Here is a 17829-nt window from a genome sequence, read left to right on the forward strand (position 1 = left end):
TGAAACCAAAATAGAACTTTTTGGTAAAAACTCAACTTGTCGTGTTTGGAGGAGAAAGAATGCTGAGTTGCATCCAAAGAACACCATACCTACTGTGACGCATGGGGGTGGAAACATCATGCCTTGGGGCTGTTTTTCTGCAAAGGGACCAGGACGACTGATCCGTGTAAAGGAAAGAATGAATGGGGCCATGTATCGTGAGATTTTGAGTGAAAACCTCCTTCCATCAGCAAGGGCATTGAAGATGAAACGTGGCTGGGTCTTTCAGCATGACAATGATCCCAAACACACCGCCCGGGCACCGAAGGAGTGGCTTTGTAAGAAGCATTTCAAGGTCCTGGAGTGGCCTAGCCAGTCTCCAGATCTCAACCCCACAGAAAATCTTTGGAGGGAGTTGAAAGTCCGTGTTGCCCAGCGACAGCCCCAAAACATCACTGCTCTAGAGGAGATCTGCATGGAGGAATGGGCCAAAATACCAGCAACAGTGTGTGAAAACCTTGTGAAGACTTACAGAAAACGTTTGACCTCTCTCATTGCCAACAAAGGGTATATAACAAAGTATTGAGATGAACTTTTGTTATTGACCAAATACTTATTTTCCACCATAATCTGCAAATAAATTATTTAAAAATCAGACAATGTGATTTTCTGGATTTTTTTTCTCATTCTGTCTCTCATAGTTGAAGTGTACCTATGATGAAAATTACAGGCCTCTCTCATCTTTTTAAGTGGGAGAACTTGCACAATTGGTGACTGACTAAATACTTTTTTGCCCCACTGTAACTACATAGTTAATAAATAAATAATTAACTGGCCCCATTCACTGCTAAAGTAATTACTTGAAACAAATTATTATTATAGTATTAAGACATTTAATTTTAAATCACACTTGGATGACCCATGTGTAGTAATATAAAAAGTATTTTTGTTCATAAAGTAGGAAAGAAAAAATTAAATTAATGATTTGTGGTAATTAAAAACAAGATATTTAAAGAATACTTGGAATATTCAATCATAAAATAAATTGATTTCAAAAGATAGAGCAAAGAAAAACTCCGTCAGCATGAAATAACCTGAAAATGAATGCGGGTCATTTTTGACCCATGTTGTGCATTAGAAGGGGTGTGCATATGTTTTGCATCAAAGGGTTAAGTAAAAATTTGACTGGACGACTTTCACTTGTATCAGAATAACATTTGACAAGTGGGATCTGTACTTTGACTTAAGTTATGAAGTTGGGTACTTTGTCCAACTCTGGTTGGGGGCAGCTAATTCCCCAAGTCAGGGTGTCAGCTATGAATCTGAGTGAATTCAGATATTGTTCATCTCTAAAAGGCCACCCCAAAATCCACCAGAATGCAGGAAATCTCATCTCATCTCATCATCTCTAGCCGCTTTATCCTGTTCTACAGGGTCGCAGGCAAGCTGGAGCCTATCCCAGCTGACTACGGGTGAAAGGCGAGGTACACCCTGGACAAGTCGCCAGGTCATCACAGGGCTGACACAGACACAGACAACCATTCACACTCACATTCACACCTACGGTCAATTTAGAGTCACCAGTTAACCTAACCTGCATGTCTTTGGACTGTGGGGGAAACCGGAGCACCCAGAGGAAACCCACACAGACACGGGGAGAACATGCAAACTCCACACAGAAAGGCCCTCGCCGGCCACGGGGCTCGAACCTGGACCTTCTTGCTGTGAGGCAATAGCGCTAACCACTACACCACCGTGCCGCCTGCAGGAAATCACATCAACCAAATTCAAAATTTTCTCGGGGAGTACCACAAAAAAAAATAAATAAATCCCCAAAGCGGGGAGACCTCCCTGAAATGAATTTTGTCAGGTTGGGATGTCTGATAAAGTTCTTCTTTTTGTAACTGGTTTATTTTTCTGCTGGTTTGGCGACACTAAACACGACAGAAGATAGGTGGCGATGTCGGTTGTTTCCAGTTAACCAAAGCAAGTGAAGAAGAAACAAAGTGGCAGCCATTCAGATTGAGGTTGGGGAAATGCCCTTATATTTAAGAAGACAGCAGCTTGCCCTGGTGTACTGGGCTAACCTCAGGGGTCACAATGATGGCCACATTACTCAGCCAGTCCTGAGATATTGCCAAGAGCGACTGTATGAGGGAGGGAAAAGCTTTGGGTGGACAGTCAGGGATTGGGTTATGAATATGGGATTAAGTGGCTTTAATATCTGCCCTACAGTATCATATTCTACAGTTCCCCCTTGGACCTTTGAGGAAGCTAAAGTAGACCTGGGGCTGCTTGAAGAAAGGCAGGAGTGTGAGGTGGACAAGTGGAGAGTTGATGGGTACAGTCATGAACATTACAGCAAGAGTATGTTCATATATACAGATGCCTCAAAGGGTCCTGATAAAAGGGTGGGAGTGGCGTATGTGGTACCCGAGCTGGGGTTGGCCATTAAAAAGAGAATAACTGATGACCTGGCTGTGTATACAGCAGAGCTGGTAGCCATATGGTTTGCCCTGCTCTGGATAGAGGGTAATGGGGATAGGCACAGGCAAGTGGTCATAGCATCTGACTCTAGCTCTGCTCTTGTGAGTATTCAGAACTCACATTCCACATCCAGGAACGGCACTCTTCTTGACATTTTACAGTTGACAAGTGTGTTAATGAAGGCAGGTTTTAAACTTTCCTTTTTATGGGTTCCAGCTCATGTAGGGGTGGAGGGGAACGAGTTGGCTGATAAATATGCCAAAAGAACGGCAAGTAGGGACAATATAGATACAAATATACAGTATAGTAAGGCTGAAGTCAAAAGCATCATTAAGGCCAGAGTACATGGGAGATGGCAGCACCTTTGGGAGAATGGGTCTTCTGGGAGGCATCTTTTTAACATTCAGCCTGATATACATAGAGCTATTGGTTCACTTAATGCTAGGGTGACCAGATTTCCCTAGTCTGAAACCGGGACACTTTTGCGCGCGACCATGCTCGTGCACGCACACCTTTTTTTTACGTAAACGTGACACTCAGAGAGGTGCTCTTATCATTTTGTTGAAGCTCACATTTATCAACATCTCACATGAAATAAAACAAACAGGCATTTTGTTATCTAGTAGCATAGTGGTATACAGATCAGTTAAATTATGGTCAGACAACAGATTTTGTAATGGCTGAGAATAGGCCAGGCTATGTCCATAGGCCAAATTTAAACTGATTTATTTCACCTGTTTGTGAGAACACCAAGAAGAACGCATATGCACATGTAGGCTATATCTCTAAAATTGTATGCACTATAGCATGAACTTAAAAAGTAGATATGTGACCTCAACATAGCCTAGGTCAGACTCAACCTTACTAACCATTCCCCACAACTGCATGAATAAAGCAAGAAGATGTGTACAAAAGTGAACACTTTAATGGAAGGTGCAACAAGCTGTTCAACACAGCAATATGGCCAAACTGTCAGAATGGTATGTTAAACAGAAACAAAAAAAGAGAAGTGATTTGAGAATATACACTCAAACAAAACAGAAATAAAGGAGGAGAGGGGCGACAGCCCGAGGAAAGCCCCCACAGGAGCGCACATCATTTGCAACATAGGCTACCCAACTCAGTACAAGAACAAAACACTTACAGTGTGTGCAGTAGGCTTCGTGCGCATTGTTCTGCACCTCTCGGAGGAAGGAGTAGGTGCCCTGTAAATCTTTGGAAAAGGTACATTTTCTTTTCGGCATAATTGCTGCGGCATTACTGCTGCTAGCTGCTAGACAAAGAACATTCGCGCCAGTTAATGTTTATTTTATTGTTGCATGGCAACACGTTCTGTTGTCTGGAATAATGTGGCTAAATAAACACCCATGCCACAGGGCCAGGGGGCAGTAACCAGGAAAGTTTGCGATTCCCGTCAATTCATCAAAATAGTAAATGCAGACATTTCTCCGCTAATGATTCCCACGCTGCTCAGTCGCAAACATCGTGAGTGGCGAAAACCGGGACATATCCGTGTCCCGACAGACTTTTGTCGGGACTCGGGACCACGGGCGATTGCTCTAAGACAACGAGGGAGGCTCAGCCTCCTCTAAAAATGACGAATATCGTGTAGGATGAATTGCGCTAGGCTTATGTTATAGCCGACCTTATAACATTGCTATTTCAGATCCAGAATCATAGAAATATATGTGCTTAACCCAACTACAGTGCGAAATCATTCCCTTATAACTTTAATGTGTGCGTGAGTTTTCCCCCCTCGTGACAGCGCGATGCAGCGCAGCCTCAGTGGACTTCAATGGCATTTGGGAGCTCTGCACTTTTCAATCTCAAAATGCAAGACGATTATTGGACAAATACTGCGAAAATGCCCGCCTACGGACTCCCAGCCTCACATGGGAGGGACATGGCAGTTTCCGCGAGGAGACTGGTGATTGGTGAAAGCGGCCGGATATTTTCTTTGATTGACAGCTCGTTTCAAATATAGACAGGCAGCGGTGAATCTCAGTTCAGTCCCATGCGGATTCGCAAGTGCTGTGGTGTATTGTAAGAGATCAGCTTACATTTCGATTTCATTCATTACATACGGTTTCTACCAGCTTTTTTAGTTTGTATATATTTTCATTGTAAATAAAGTGTAAATATAGTGTTGTCAAGTTTGCTATCTTAGTTCCAGAAATTTTGTTTATTTGAGTGACTGAACTTGAACTTGAGGGGGCTAGTCAGCTAGCAAGAAAGCTGCGCACGGATGCCAAGCATTGCTGATTTAATTTTGGCAAAGCCATTTGCCAGTCTTCCTTTCGAGGAAAAAATTAAAATTAAAGAGCAGGGTAGACCAACGCCTCAAATTGACTTGGTGAAAAAGGTAGGGAATAATACTTGTTCCTTTCAGCTCTCCTGGTACGAGAAAGTGAATTGGCTAACAGCAAGTGACCCACATCAACAACAGTAAATAGGCTACTTTAGTAATATGTCATGGATGGACCAAAAATATAGAATCTATTTAAAATGTTTATGCTGAGTATATTATATTGGAATATATATTTTTCTGGATATGAATTAAACACCGCTACAATTTGGAAAACATTTTTAAACAAAAGCACAGCCGAGAACATTTCACACTACAGACCTGGATTAAAAGTGAAGGGTTATCAAAATTGTCAATAAAACATTTCTCAGTAAAAAAAAGTAAAATATAGGCAAAGTGTCATTGAATGAAATGCGTGGCACCCAGCTCTATGTTTGGCTCCCCAAGGTCAGTGCTTGTGCCTATTCCAGAACACTCTGCTGTTACTGCTGAGGTTCCTGACAAAGAGCTGCTTTCAATAATGATCAATTTTTAAACAACATGCCACAATTTTAAAATATAAAATGTTAAAATATACCCCTCCCCCCAACACCACCATCATGTATATTGGACAGTAGGCTAATGGGCCAAAAGAACCTGTTATTGCACAGTTTGTGACGCTGCCAACAATCAGCCAGATCAGAGGCAAGAGTATGGGCAAAATTGATGTGTTTTTTCTTTTAAAATCTAGAAATATCGTAACCGACCAGCCTCCCCTGTTTGAAAGACTACCAGCCGCCACTGTTCGGGACACACAACCCCAAATCGTGACTGTCCCGGTAAAACCGGGACGTCTGGTCACCCTACTTAATGCAAGACAGGAGGAAGTGGTATTGGCCAGGCTGAGAATTGGGCACTCCCATCTCAATAGTACTCTCTTTATTATGAGTAGGCATGCTGATGGTAACTGCGAGTATTGTGCATCACAAAGCCCAGAGACTGTAGAGCATGTTCTTATTCATTGTCAAAAATACTATCAAGAGAGACAGAATTTTATTGCTCAAGTCGAAGCCAATAATACACCCTTTAATGTCAGAAATATCTTACAAAGAAGTAATGGGAAAATTTTATCTTATTTGTTTACTTTTTTGAAAAACACAGGATTATTAAAACGTATTTCATTTCTAGATAAGAAGCAACTCCTGTTCCACACTCCAGTCCAGCGGTGGCGGTAATACACAGAAACAGTTGTCAATCGCCATATAAATCAGAAGGAGAGAGAGAAAGAAGAAACAAACGACGCGATTGGATGACGTGGTCACGTGGCCAGAGATTATGGCGAGCTCCTCCACAGGCGTGTTTCTATGGAGAAGCGCTGTTAAAGACGGCTGGGAAAGGCCGTAGTGGACGGTTGGATTGAGCAGCTTGGTGTCTGTGAGCTGATAGGGTTGAAGTTTTAGTCAGCATGTCCTGGGTAATGGCGGTACCGCAAAGCGATGATGTTTATGATGAGGACATAGATGAACTAAGTCTTCAAAACAAAGAATGGAGATTCATGATGGAAAAGCGAGCTAAGGTGAGGCAGTTTTCTGTCCTTCTCCAATTTATCTGCCAGTCATGGCGCTCTCATGTACTGTAAAACGAATAATAATAATAATAATAATGTCCACATAGATTACCTTTATGGATATTCACTTTTGCTGGACAACCGTTTGAAACCTGTCGAAGCATACACTACGGTTTATTTCAGTTAATTCATAATCTCCTGAAGGTGCCTCCCTAGCCAAACAAAAGAATTATGGACCAGGATCCAGGTATTAACGTGGTCCAGTATTTGAGGTTAATATTGGAACTGAGCAGCACATTGGTCTGGAAAGAATTAATTATAATATTTTAATAGTCGGGTTATTTTACAATCAGGGTACAAAGTTTGTGTCACAGGGGTCCAAAATTCAAATTGATTCTTGTACCAGTTTTTAAGTGAAGGACTAGTTAAAGAACAGATTTCAGGTAATTTTTTGACATAATAGGGCTGTAACGATACACCCAACTCACGATTCGATTCGTATTGCGATTTTTGACCCACGATTCGATACACCCACGGTTTTTTAAAATATATTTTTAAAGTAGTAAATTTGACTTAACATTTACTTACTTACATTAACTATTTAATAACAAATAATTCAGACCACTGCAGAGAATGAGTAATATGTATGCAAAAACGAACAAATGTATATCCAAAGACTGTTTTATTTCTCAAAATAATACTGTTGAGCCGGAAGCTCTGTTTTTTTCGGTTCTGAAAAAGTCATTTTTTCCAAATCGTGTAAATCCGTTAAGATTTTTTTTTGGGGGGGTGGCTCTCTCACTGTCTCACTCTCATAGGGCCAATGATTTTCTGTGATCGCGGAAAACAGATGGAAATTACGGAATTTTTATGGTGAAACATTGCTCGCGTGTCTAAGGTGGGGTTTACATTAGACCGTATCAGCAGATCATCAGATTAACGTTTTTAAAAACGATATTTTCATACTTTTATACTCTTTAACGAAAGGTGATACAAGGCGGAAGTCCGCGCCGTTTTTCAGCAGTCGCGTCACATGACCAACGCCAGCTAATCAGGAAGGTGGAGGTCACAGTGACGTTGTCCAATGACGACGCCAGCTAGAGCTCAGCACAGCGTATCCGCGTATTCTCAATGTTTACACAGCACCGGATCAGACACGATCTGGATTGAATATGTGGACTCTGGCGGATTCCCGTTTCCCGGCGTTTCCAGGCGTTTTAATGTAAACGGACAGTGCATCCGTGAAGAAAACGAGACAGATACGGTCTAATGTAAACTTGGCCAAAATGTAACTGCCGCAGAAGCAGACATGCCTTCAGTATTGCCAGATATTGCTAACATTTTCCACCCCAAAATATGTTCAAAACCAGCCAAAAAGCACCTAAACCTGCCCAATCTGGCAACACTGCATGCCTTTCCGGTCAAGTGATTGTGATTGGCTTGTGGCACACCTAGCCAGCCAATGAGCTGCTTGTTTACAGATTCGCTCCCCGCGTCGCAACCAGAATGGTGACCGCTTAAAAGAAATGAATGCTCTGCCAGTGGCGAGTGTGGACGTTGCGTGACTCGCAGAAGATTGTCGCAGGTCGGCGAAAAAACGACTTACTAATAGATATAAAAAATAAAAGTAATTTAAGTAAGTTTAAAATGTAATTTAAATAAAAAGTAAAGTATTCATAAATTGAAGTTTGGAAGCACCTCTGTTTTTGGGCTGAGGAGAAGTTTGAAAGGGTGTACTGCGATTCTGCCTTCTTGTATCGCGACACGGATCGTGGCTCTGCGTATCGCGATTTCGATTTGCATATTGTTACAGCCCTAATGTGTATGGTAGTTTTGTGTAATCTGCTATAAGATGGGAGAAACAAATGAAGTGATTCTCGGAGAGGACTTTTTTTTTTTGACAATTCAGAATCCACTACTTCCATAGTGCTTTTAAATATAAGGCTGTAAACTTTGTGTTAGTTGTCTCTAATATTTATGTCCCAATATCTTGACCACATTTTAGGATGAAAATAATCATTTTAGATATTTTATATTGAAAAATTAGCTGTCTCGGAGAGGACTTTTTTTGACACAATTACATACTAATTTGATCAAAATAGTCTGAAAACTTACTGGCATTCAACATTAAAACTTAACTATGTTTCCAATGATATGGAACCAAATGTGTTTTATGGTATAAAGAATGATTTAAGTGCATCCCTTTTGGAGCTACCTGTGGTCAAAAAAGCACTTTTTCTAAATGACACGAGTAATTTTGCTAAATATGACACATATTGCCATACATTCACCAAAAATAATGTTATCACCAAATTTTTTTTTTTTTTTGCATGGTAAATAGAGCTATCACAGGGCTACAATAAACAATCAAGTTTATTTAGTCAAGCCTTTTGATGCTGAAGATAAGTATTAAATGTGATTTTTAGTTTGCGTACCCTGATTGTAAAACAACCCAGTCTAGTATTTGTTCATCTACAGTAATAGCATCATCCCGGTAAGGGTTTGTGGTGGATAAGGAGCCTGTCCTGGGAACACTGGGTGTGGGGTGGGAACACACCCTGAATGGGGTGACAGTAGCAGGGACACTATGTGCACACACACACTTTCGTACCAGGGCTCGACATTAACTTTTAAAATTTCCACTTGGAAAATGATCACATGTTGAGTTGAAATTTGGTCATCCGTTACTGTTTTACTTGTAACGGACAATAACAATTGTATCCAAAATAGTTTTTCCTGCCATAGTCGATTTATTTCCATTTCATGTGATAAGAAAGTCCCAGCAAAAGTGAAAGGTAAGATGTATAAGACAGTAGTGAGACCAGCTGTGATGTATGGATTGGAGACCGTACCCTTAACGAAGAGACAGGAGGCAAAGTTGGAGGTGGCGGAGTTGAGGATGTTAAGGTTTGCGATGGGAGGTTGGACAGGATAAGGAACGAGCACATCTGACGGACAGCACATGTGGAGAGCTTGGGAATTAAGCTAAGAGAGCTGAGACTGAGATGGTACGGGCACATCCTGAGAAGAGATGCAGAGCATGTTGAGGATGGAGCTGCCAGGCACACGAAAACAAGGAAGGCCAAAGAGGAGATACATGGATGTGGTGAGAGAGGACATGAAAGTGGCAGGTGTGGTAGAGAAAGATGCGGAAGACAGGGAGCAATGGAGACAAAAGATCCTCTGTGGCAACCCCTAATCAGGAGCAGCCAAAATAAGTAGTCATCAATTTATTTCCATTTTGCATGCAGCTGTTGTAAAGTTCAGTGTGTTTGTGTAGAACTCTCTCAGACTCTAGGTTCATTACTCGATAATGTAGAAATCATAAAATAGAAATCTATAACAAAGTTTGTATGAAGAAAACAGTAGGGTGCCAAGACTTTTGAACAGTACTGTGTGAGAATATTTATATATGGGTTTTTTTTTTTGGTTATCATACACCTCTAGGTTAAAAAAAAAAAAAACAACAACAACCTGCGCTGCCTGATGACAGACAGGATAATGTTTGAGTTTAAAATTATTGTTTAGTGTGTAGGTTGTGGGTGTTTTATACAGACCTGGCAACTTGTAACCGAATCAGCGCAGCCAGTCTCATGACGCAGCACTTTTTTTTTTTTTTTTAAATAAACCTAGAGGTGGATGATATAACAAAGTGTGTGTGTATATATATATATATATATATATATATATATATATATATATATATATATATATATAAATAGCATAGCACAGGACTGTGTTCCTTTGATAACAGAAACAAAGCTCCAGCTCTCTCTGCTCTTAATCTGTTCCTTCAGGATTTATCGCGCATGTCGCTCCTTGTTGAGTTTTTTTTATGCCCAAGTTGTTTTTGAAACCAATCAGGGTTTTCTGTGTCAATTAAGGAAGCGGCTTCACCTTTAAGAAAATCAAACACTTTCATGAAGGAGCTGTCTTGAATGCGAACAGAAAAAATAAAACGAGATTCTTAAGCAAACTCTTCCGTCCTCATTTCCGACTTTCTGCTTTTGTAAAATACATTTTAAATACAATCGTAAATTTCTCTGGAGTTTTCAGGCTGAGCTCCTCTCCTCGTATTCTTTAACCACTCATTTCCTCGTTGTTCTTGAAGCATTTGCTTCTATTTGTTAACATTTTTCTTGATAGTGGGGAGACGGTAATACCTTTTATCTATTTCTGTTTGAACAAGCACAAACAGCGCAAAAATTAACCATATTGAAGACAGATTAAGCCTTGCTTGCATGAAGGACGGTGTCTGTCTGACCCCAGCTGTAATTATCACGTAATGCATGACGCCACAAGGAGTCTATAAACAGTACGTGTACCAGACTACAATAGCGGGGGTATATAAAATAACTTGCAAAGCAGTAAATGAAACCGAGACTAAGAAAACAGCCAAGGCCTAATGGTGGATACGTAGTGAGGGACACTTTTAGGAACTAAAATAAAAGATCAAAAAGCCTAATTTTTGTGGTGCTAGTTTGTAATATATCAGACCCTCCAGGATTTCGCGATGTTGCGATTTGCAACTTCAACGCAAATTCAACCAATCCCCGCGAATTCAGGGCGGTGTTGCAATTATATCCAATCACCGCAACTTCCCCGCAAATTTGACCAACCGTTGGCGTCGTCTTGAGGTGACGTCGACAAACTACCTTCCGCCAGTGTATACGTTCAAGAGAAGCAGCATGTGCGAGTCAGTGTTTATATAGGTTTAAATTCTGTTACTGAAAGTGTGTTATGTTTACAGTGAAGGACTGTGTGCACTTTACATTATTTTTTTACTTAATACAAGAAATTAATGGATGCCAACATTTTTGCCAAAATGGTATTTTAGTTTCCATTGTTTAGGCAGCTTCAGCATCATACTGTGAGATTCTGTTCAAATTGTTTTTTTTTCTTCTATGAAGCCTGAGCCATTTATTTTATTAGTTTATAATTATTGTTTAATTTAGTCTTCAGGAGAGACTGCCTGCACACAGTACTAGTATTAATAGTTGTTTTTTTCTTACATGAAAGCTGAGGCATTTATATTATATTTTAAGGTAACTTCATGTTGTGCTGTGAGGTTCTGTGCACTTTAACTTTTGAACCAACAGGTGCATTTGGATAAGTAAAGCCTATTTTTCTGCATTTTTGTAGTCCTGGTAATCTTTTATATTGGTAAAGTTGTTTATAGGACCATTTCTCAGTGTCTTTTTGTTTTTTTTAATCAATAGTTTTTCAGTAATAACTTAAATATTTAACATATCACTCAATTTTAATCACAAAAAGAGAAAATCGCAACAATTTCTCGCAACTTTCACTTCCTCCTGCGATATAATCGCAACAAAAACCTAAAAAACACCGCAACTTTCACTTCCTCCCGCAATGTAATTGCAACAAAAACCTAAACACCGCAACTTTCATCACAATTTTTTGGAAAACCCCCTGCAACATCAGACATTTTAGCCCGCAACAATCACAAAAAAGGCCCACGAAATCCTGGGGGGACTGATGTATGCTCGTTCCAACTTGCCCGGTCGGGCATGTCGGGGACATATCCCACTTGCCCGAATGCATGTTTCACTTGCCCCGGGCAGTCCTTAATGTTGAGCCCTGCACACCTTGGGGCAGTTTGGCATGGCCAATTTACCATGCGTGTTTTTGGAAGGTGGGGTGAAACTAGAAACCGCATAGGTGGTTTTAATTCTATGACAAAAACATATTTTCTGTACCAAGTGTGGAACAGTTGTATGAAATAACTTGGTATTAAGCTCAGGATAGAACCGGGCACCCTGGAACTGAGAGACGGCAACTCTACCCGCTGCACCATTAGTGCTGCCTGTTTTTTAATATCATGTTTTGATTAATTGTGGTACAAAAATGCCCTTTCTGTACTTACCATGTGGAACAATTGTGACTTAACTTGGTATAATAAAATTGGGGATGGGACTGGAATGGACAATGTGGTTTTCTATCAGGACGGTTTCAGGGATGGAATTGACGCAGGCAAAGAGGCTTCCCTTCAGCAGGGCTTCAACTTGGGCTACAGGGAAGGCGCTGTTAAAATGAAGGCTATTGGCCGATTCAAAGGAATTGTGAGGTAAGTCTTTCCTTATGACTGCGTTTTCCTTTCTGTAAGTAGTCCAAACAATCCTTTGTCCATACTACGTATGTCAAGATTAAACCTATTATAGCTCCTTTTTAATGGTTGGCAACCTCATTATATCTCTAAAAACTTAACAGTATAAAGGGGGTCTAAACTTACAGTAAATACCCCTTTTTTATAAAGTGCAAAAGCATTCAACCCCCTTAAATCCTCAGATTTGGCTGAATTACAAATGGCACACAGACCATTCCAGGCAGTATGTTTATTGTAAACCAATATGCTCAAAGTCAAAATTCGTGATTTTTCTTGCTGACAAGTCATTTTGACTTCTGTCACATCACCACCATTATTGAGGTCATGCACGTGAGAGTGACCTGTTCTGCTTGTCTTCAGTGTGCCTCTGTATTATCCTGCACATACCAGAAACAGCCCAGTCTCATTATGTGCATGGTTTTGCACTATTTCACTGTACTCTCCATTTGCCAGTCAGCAGTGCTTTTTTTTTTTTTTTTTTTTGCTTTTTTTTTTTTGGAGGTGTTTTGTTACCTTTTTTTTTTTTTGCATCTTTTATTTACTAATTTGCTGCATCAGTGCTTTGGTGTAGTATGTAGTGCCTTAGGCTACATCCACACGACAATGGCAACAATATTTTATTTTTTATTTTTTTAAATATCGCGTCCACATGGGCAACGGATCGGTAAAATATCAGGTTCGTATGGCAACGCAACGCTTGCTGAAAATGATGCAATACACATGCCACACCTCTACATGCGCTGTAAGACAGTCCCATCGAAGACACCAGAACAATAGAAGTAGACGCATGCGCATAAACCCCTTCTTCTGTAGCATCAGCCACAAAGTTTTGATTATTAATCAGTAGCGTAAAACGAAAGACACGGAAAGAGGAATGAATGGGGGTAGATGGAAGCCGGTACGCCAACATTCTGATATCCTCCAGAATTCTTTAATGGTCCGGAATAAATTGAATGCTACACGTTGATGGATTACTTTGTTCTACGCCCTTTTTGAGGAATGTATTGTCGGACTTAAACCAACATCTGAAGAGGTGAGATTGCTCCTTTTTTTTTTTTTTTTCTATTTTTGCTGGTGGGATTGTTTTTGTTTTTGGAAAGCGCACGGGCGGTGCACGGTTTGGTACTGCTTCCGCAGTGTTTGGACTAAAGACTCTGCCCTAAGGGCTATTCTCTCTCTCTCTCTCTCTCTCTCACACTTTGCACCATTACACAATAAATATTCACAGTGAAAATATTTTGTAAGCGTGTTTCATGAACCAAGTTATAGGATTTGTTGACAACTCGCATCGAGTTCGTTACACTTCTACCCGGCGTGAAGCACTGACAGTCATGTAGTTGTGACGTCATCGTAAACAAATCCGTTCTACTCATCCAGACGACTTCGCAACGGCGCCGTTGCCAGATTTTTTCACTCTGGAACCCGTTCTCAAAAGATTTTGTTTTGGGGCACCCAAAACGCCGGTGCCGTGTGGACGCCAGGCCGAAACGATAAACAATTTTATCAGATTCACCTGAATCCGTTGCCGTGTGGACAGGGCCTTAGTCAGTACAATATTGTATGGAGAGAGAGTTTTTGTTAATTGCTTTAATAGAGAGAAATGAACAAATGTATGATTTTTATTTTATTTATTAATTTTTTTTGGCCAAAGTTTCAGCTATGCACTGTAGTGTTCTTGCTTCACACCACGCTTAAAATATTATTTGGGTCTGGCTAGCATGTTTTGTGTTGGCATGTTTAAAGCATGCAGTGACTTTGTAGTACACAGGAAAAATTTTATGACCACCTTGTTAGATGTATCGTGTACAGGTTCATGAGCGTCCACGTTTCATAGTTTACCGTGTTCCTGATTCTGAAAAGATTATCTGTTCTGCTAGTGCACTTAATCGTCCAAGGAAGACATGTTCTAGCATAAGACAGATGGCGCCTTAGCCGATGTGTGTGGTATAGGAGGTGATGGGATTTGAAAGCACACACGAGTTATATCACTGAAATGTCGCACCACCATGAAAATGTTTATTTTGCAAAAGTCGGTAAGGAGTAGGGTGGGGTTTTTTGTTTTTTCTTCCCATCTCCCCCTGGTTGTTCTACTTACTTCTCTACTAAGCAATTAAGACTAAAAGGAATCTGCTTCTTTTGCTCACTCAAGCCGTTGATTTGTATAACTCTGGATTTCTATAGCTGGATAGAAAATGTCCCTAAAAACATATTGCCTTTTTCTTATTATTCTTTCATCCAGGCCAAACCTAGTTATTTAAGTCACTTTAGCACAGTGTTTCGCAAAGTGAGGTCCGCGAGAGACCTCAAGTGGTCCGCGAGGTGATCTACAAATGTAGTCAGCGTTTTCAAGATAAGCTAGCATATGCTTTGTAACATTATTAGAAAGTTAAATTTATCCAATCTTGTTTTTAACGGCAATAAAACGGGCCTGTAATTTCATTATTATTATTTAAAAAGCGTTCTGCATCTGAATTTGCACCACATAAAACTTGTAGTGTGCACGTGCTCTTATTCCGCCTCTCGTCTCTAGGCAACAGTCACCTCACAAATCTCTGCCTCACAGGCAGGCAGACCTGAAAACAAGCAAATGAAAATTCTGAACATATAGGCTAATCCTAACTAGCTCGTGTTCATGGCGATATTTATTTATTTATTTATTTATTTTTAATTTACTGAAAGTGAAAACTAAAAAGCGAAACCGAGTCAATGTGGCCCCCAATCTCAGATTAAAGCTGTCCAGCTTGGAACCAGATATTAAAATCATTGATGCTTAGTATGCATCAGCACCACTCCTCCCATTAAGAAAAAAGAGTCAGTTTTGAGCAGAAGACAAGTAAGTGTAATCTGTTAAATCTAAAATTTTTGTTCATTTCAGTTCATTCATGTTCCTCCTAATTTTGAACAATTTTGAACTATTGATATGAAATGTTCTGATTAACTGTTTGCTGAATTTTAAACCTCCATACTTTTGCCTTTAAAAACCACGGAGGATATGGCATGGATAGGCCTTTAATGTATTTAGTTAACCATAATTTTTTCAATTAAAAACACCTAATAGTACACATCTCTGTATGGTGTGGGGGGCAGGTGTTGACAGGTGGTCCCTGAAATTTTTTTTTTTTTTTGGGACAAAGTGGTCCTTAGTCTGAAAAAGTTTGAGAAACACTGCTTTAGCACATCATTACTAATTAGCTCATTTGTGCATGTGGATGATATGATGAATGTGACACATTGTCCTTGCCTTCTACAGTGCTCTGCGGTGTTGGTGTCAGTTACAGCCATCAATGAGCTCTGAGCCAATCACACAGCTGCTCCAGAAAGTAGAGGAACATGAAGAATGCCTATTTGAGGCCATGCGCAAAGCTCAGGAGCTTCCTCTTCCCAGTGTATCAGAGCTTGTTGGAGATATGGATGACCTGGGTGTAGGTCAGAGTGATTGTGGAGACTCTGACCGCTGCAGAAATTACGAAGATGGCGAACGTTGCCGGGAAGGACCGAGTGACTGCTGTGGACATGATAAGGACATTAGTGAGAATTCAGCTGGGATTCATGCTGAGAGTTTGTTTGTGAAGGGTGAGAGTCTGGAGCAGTTACTTCAAAGGTGTATGGCACTTGTGACTGAAATGGGACTGCCTGATGAGCTGAGGCTCCATATTCAACAGCTCAGACCCACATGTATTTGACTTGAATTTATTATAATACAAGTGAGCCTCAGTTTCATGACCTTATGTTTCTGTTAGACTTTTACACACACCGTCTAAATAAATTATTTCCAGAAAAATAAATTCCCTATGTAGTGTTTTGTGTCCCAAAAAAAGACAGACATACAATTTGGAAAGCCATATGAAAAGATGCATAAAGCAAACTGTTCTACATTTGAGTGTTAAGATGTTAAATGTACCTTCTGTTTCATAAAGAACATTTTTAGAAACCCGATTTTTTTTATTCACTGATCATAAAATAACCTTTTGCACAGACATAGCGTCTATGTCCAAAACTGTATACTGTATGTTGGGATTAAAATGCAACAGGGTGTGCTGTTATAGGAAAATAATCAGTGCCTGGGTGGTGTGCTGTAGCTCAATGCAAAACTCAAGTACACATTTGATTCCTATTTATACCATAGCGTTTTGCCAACAATAACCTTTTGTTTGTTAAGAATAGCCCATTATAATTTCTTACATTTAATTTTTTAATGCTGTAGAACTGTAAAACAAGTTAGTTCCTCTTATCATTTGCATTATAACAGCTATAAACTGTCATTCTCTCACCAGCCTCTTGTTTTCCTCTCACACAAAATAAATTATTGGCACTATAATGAGCACATTGTCTCCAAGACGGCAACGTGCACAAATGCAGCGGCCCAGAGCTCCCTACGTAGAGACCCCCCCCCCCCCCCCCCTTTATTTACACAATCCTTCATTCTACAGGGTGTCCCAAAAGTCTCCATACATGGGCTAAATTAAGAATTTTTAGCAAAATATAACTTTATTTACAAAGCATCCTCTGCATTTTGCATGACTGCCATTTCATCTCTCCCACTTGTGATGAACTCGTATTAACACACCTGATTATGCATGCAATAACATTGTGAATGTGCTCCTTTAGAGTTTTGTGATGTAGCCATGAGAATTATTTCAATACATTCTTCTTTTGTCAAAAGCATTTTAAAACACTATCTGGGGGGAAAAAAAATCTATCCATAAAATAAACTAAGAATGAAAATTTTGGGAGACATTTTGCTAAAAAATTAATTTCCACTATATATGGAGACTTCTGTGACACTCTATATCTTTTGTCTTTACTATGATGGCATCCACTGGCTTGTTCCAAATGTTCTCATTGTACGGTATTTGAAATTTTGTAAAGACAAACTGAGCATTATTATTTTATTTTTATTTTTGGATTCCAGACCAGGTTGGCCTCGCTGGTAATAAGCAGGCAAATAATGCAGTCACTAAAGAGGTCGCTGAATATAAAATCCCATCCTTAGACCTCAGATCTATGCTGGCATCTTATTTTTTTAAGGAAGTAGCAGACTGAAAGGGATGAATGTCTTGAAAACAAATTGTATGAAATCAACCCTGCAGTAATAAGACACTTATTCTTAGTTCGAACCAGGCATGATCAAGTGGTGTGTATTCAAGGCTCACCTATGTTTGTTTGTTTTTTTAAATTAAAGGGTGAAGAACCACCATCATGCCATTTCTGTAGGATATCTCTGATTTTCAAGCATATTTTACTTTATTGTCCACAGGGGCACAGTTTTATTCCCAAAGTACTTTGGATGATTGTTTTTAACAAGGTGTCGCCACAAAAAGTTTTAGAATTATCACGTGTGTATCTGAAGCATCTCATGTATGTATGTATGTATGTATGTAACTATTT

The 17829-nt window shown here is 39.9% G+C and overlaps 1 protein-coding gene across 1 annotated transcript; it reads left to right on the plus strand.

Moving 5' to 3' along the window:
- The first annotated feature begins 6063 nt into the window (after positions 1-6063).
- On the plus strand, positions 6064-16657 carry otulina (OTU deubiquitinase with linear linkage specificity a). Its single transcript, XM_060900037.1, has 3 exons — positions 6064-6326; positions 12281-12402; positions 15692-16657. Exons 1-3 carry the CDS (start codon positions 6216-6218, stop codon positions 16122-16124), a joined length of 666 nt encoding a protein of 221 aa, XP_060756020.1. The 5' UTR covers positions 6064-6215; the 3' UTR covers positions 16125-16657.
- Positions 16658-17829: the final 1172 nt, after the last annotated feature.

Source organism: Neoarius graeffei, chromosome 19 (assembly GCF_027579695.1).
Source record: "Neoarius graeffei isolate fNeoGra1 chromosome 19, fNeoGra1.pri, whole genome shotgun sequence".
NCBI lineage: Eukaryota > Metazoa > Chordata > Actinopteri > Siluriformes > Ariidae > Neoarius > Neoarius graeffei.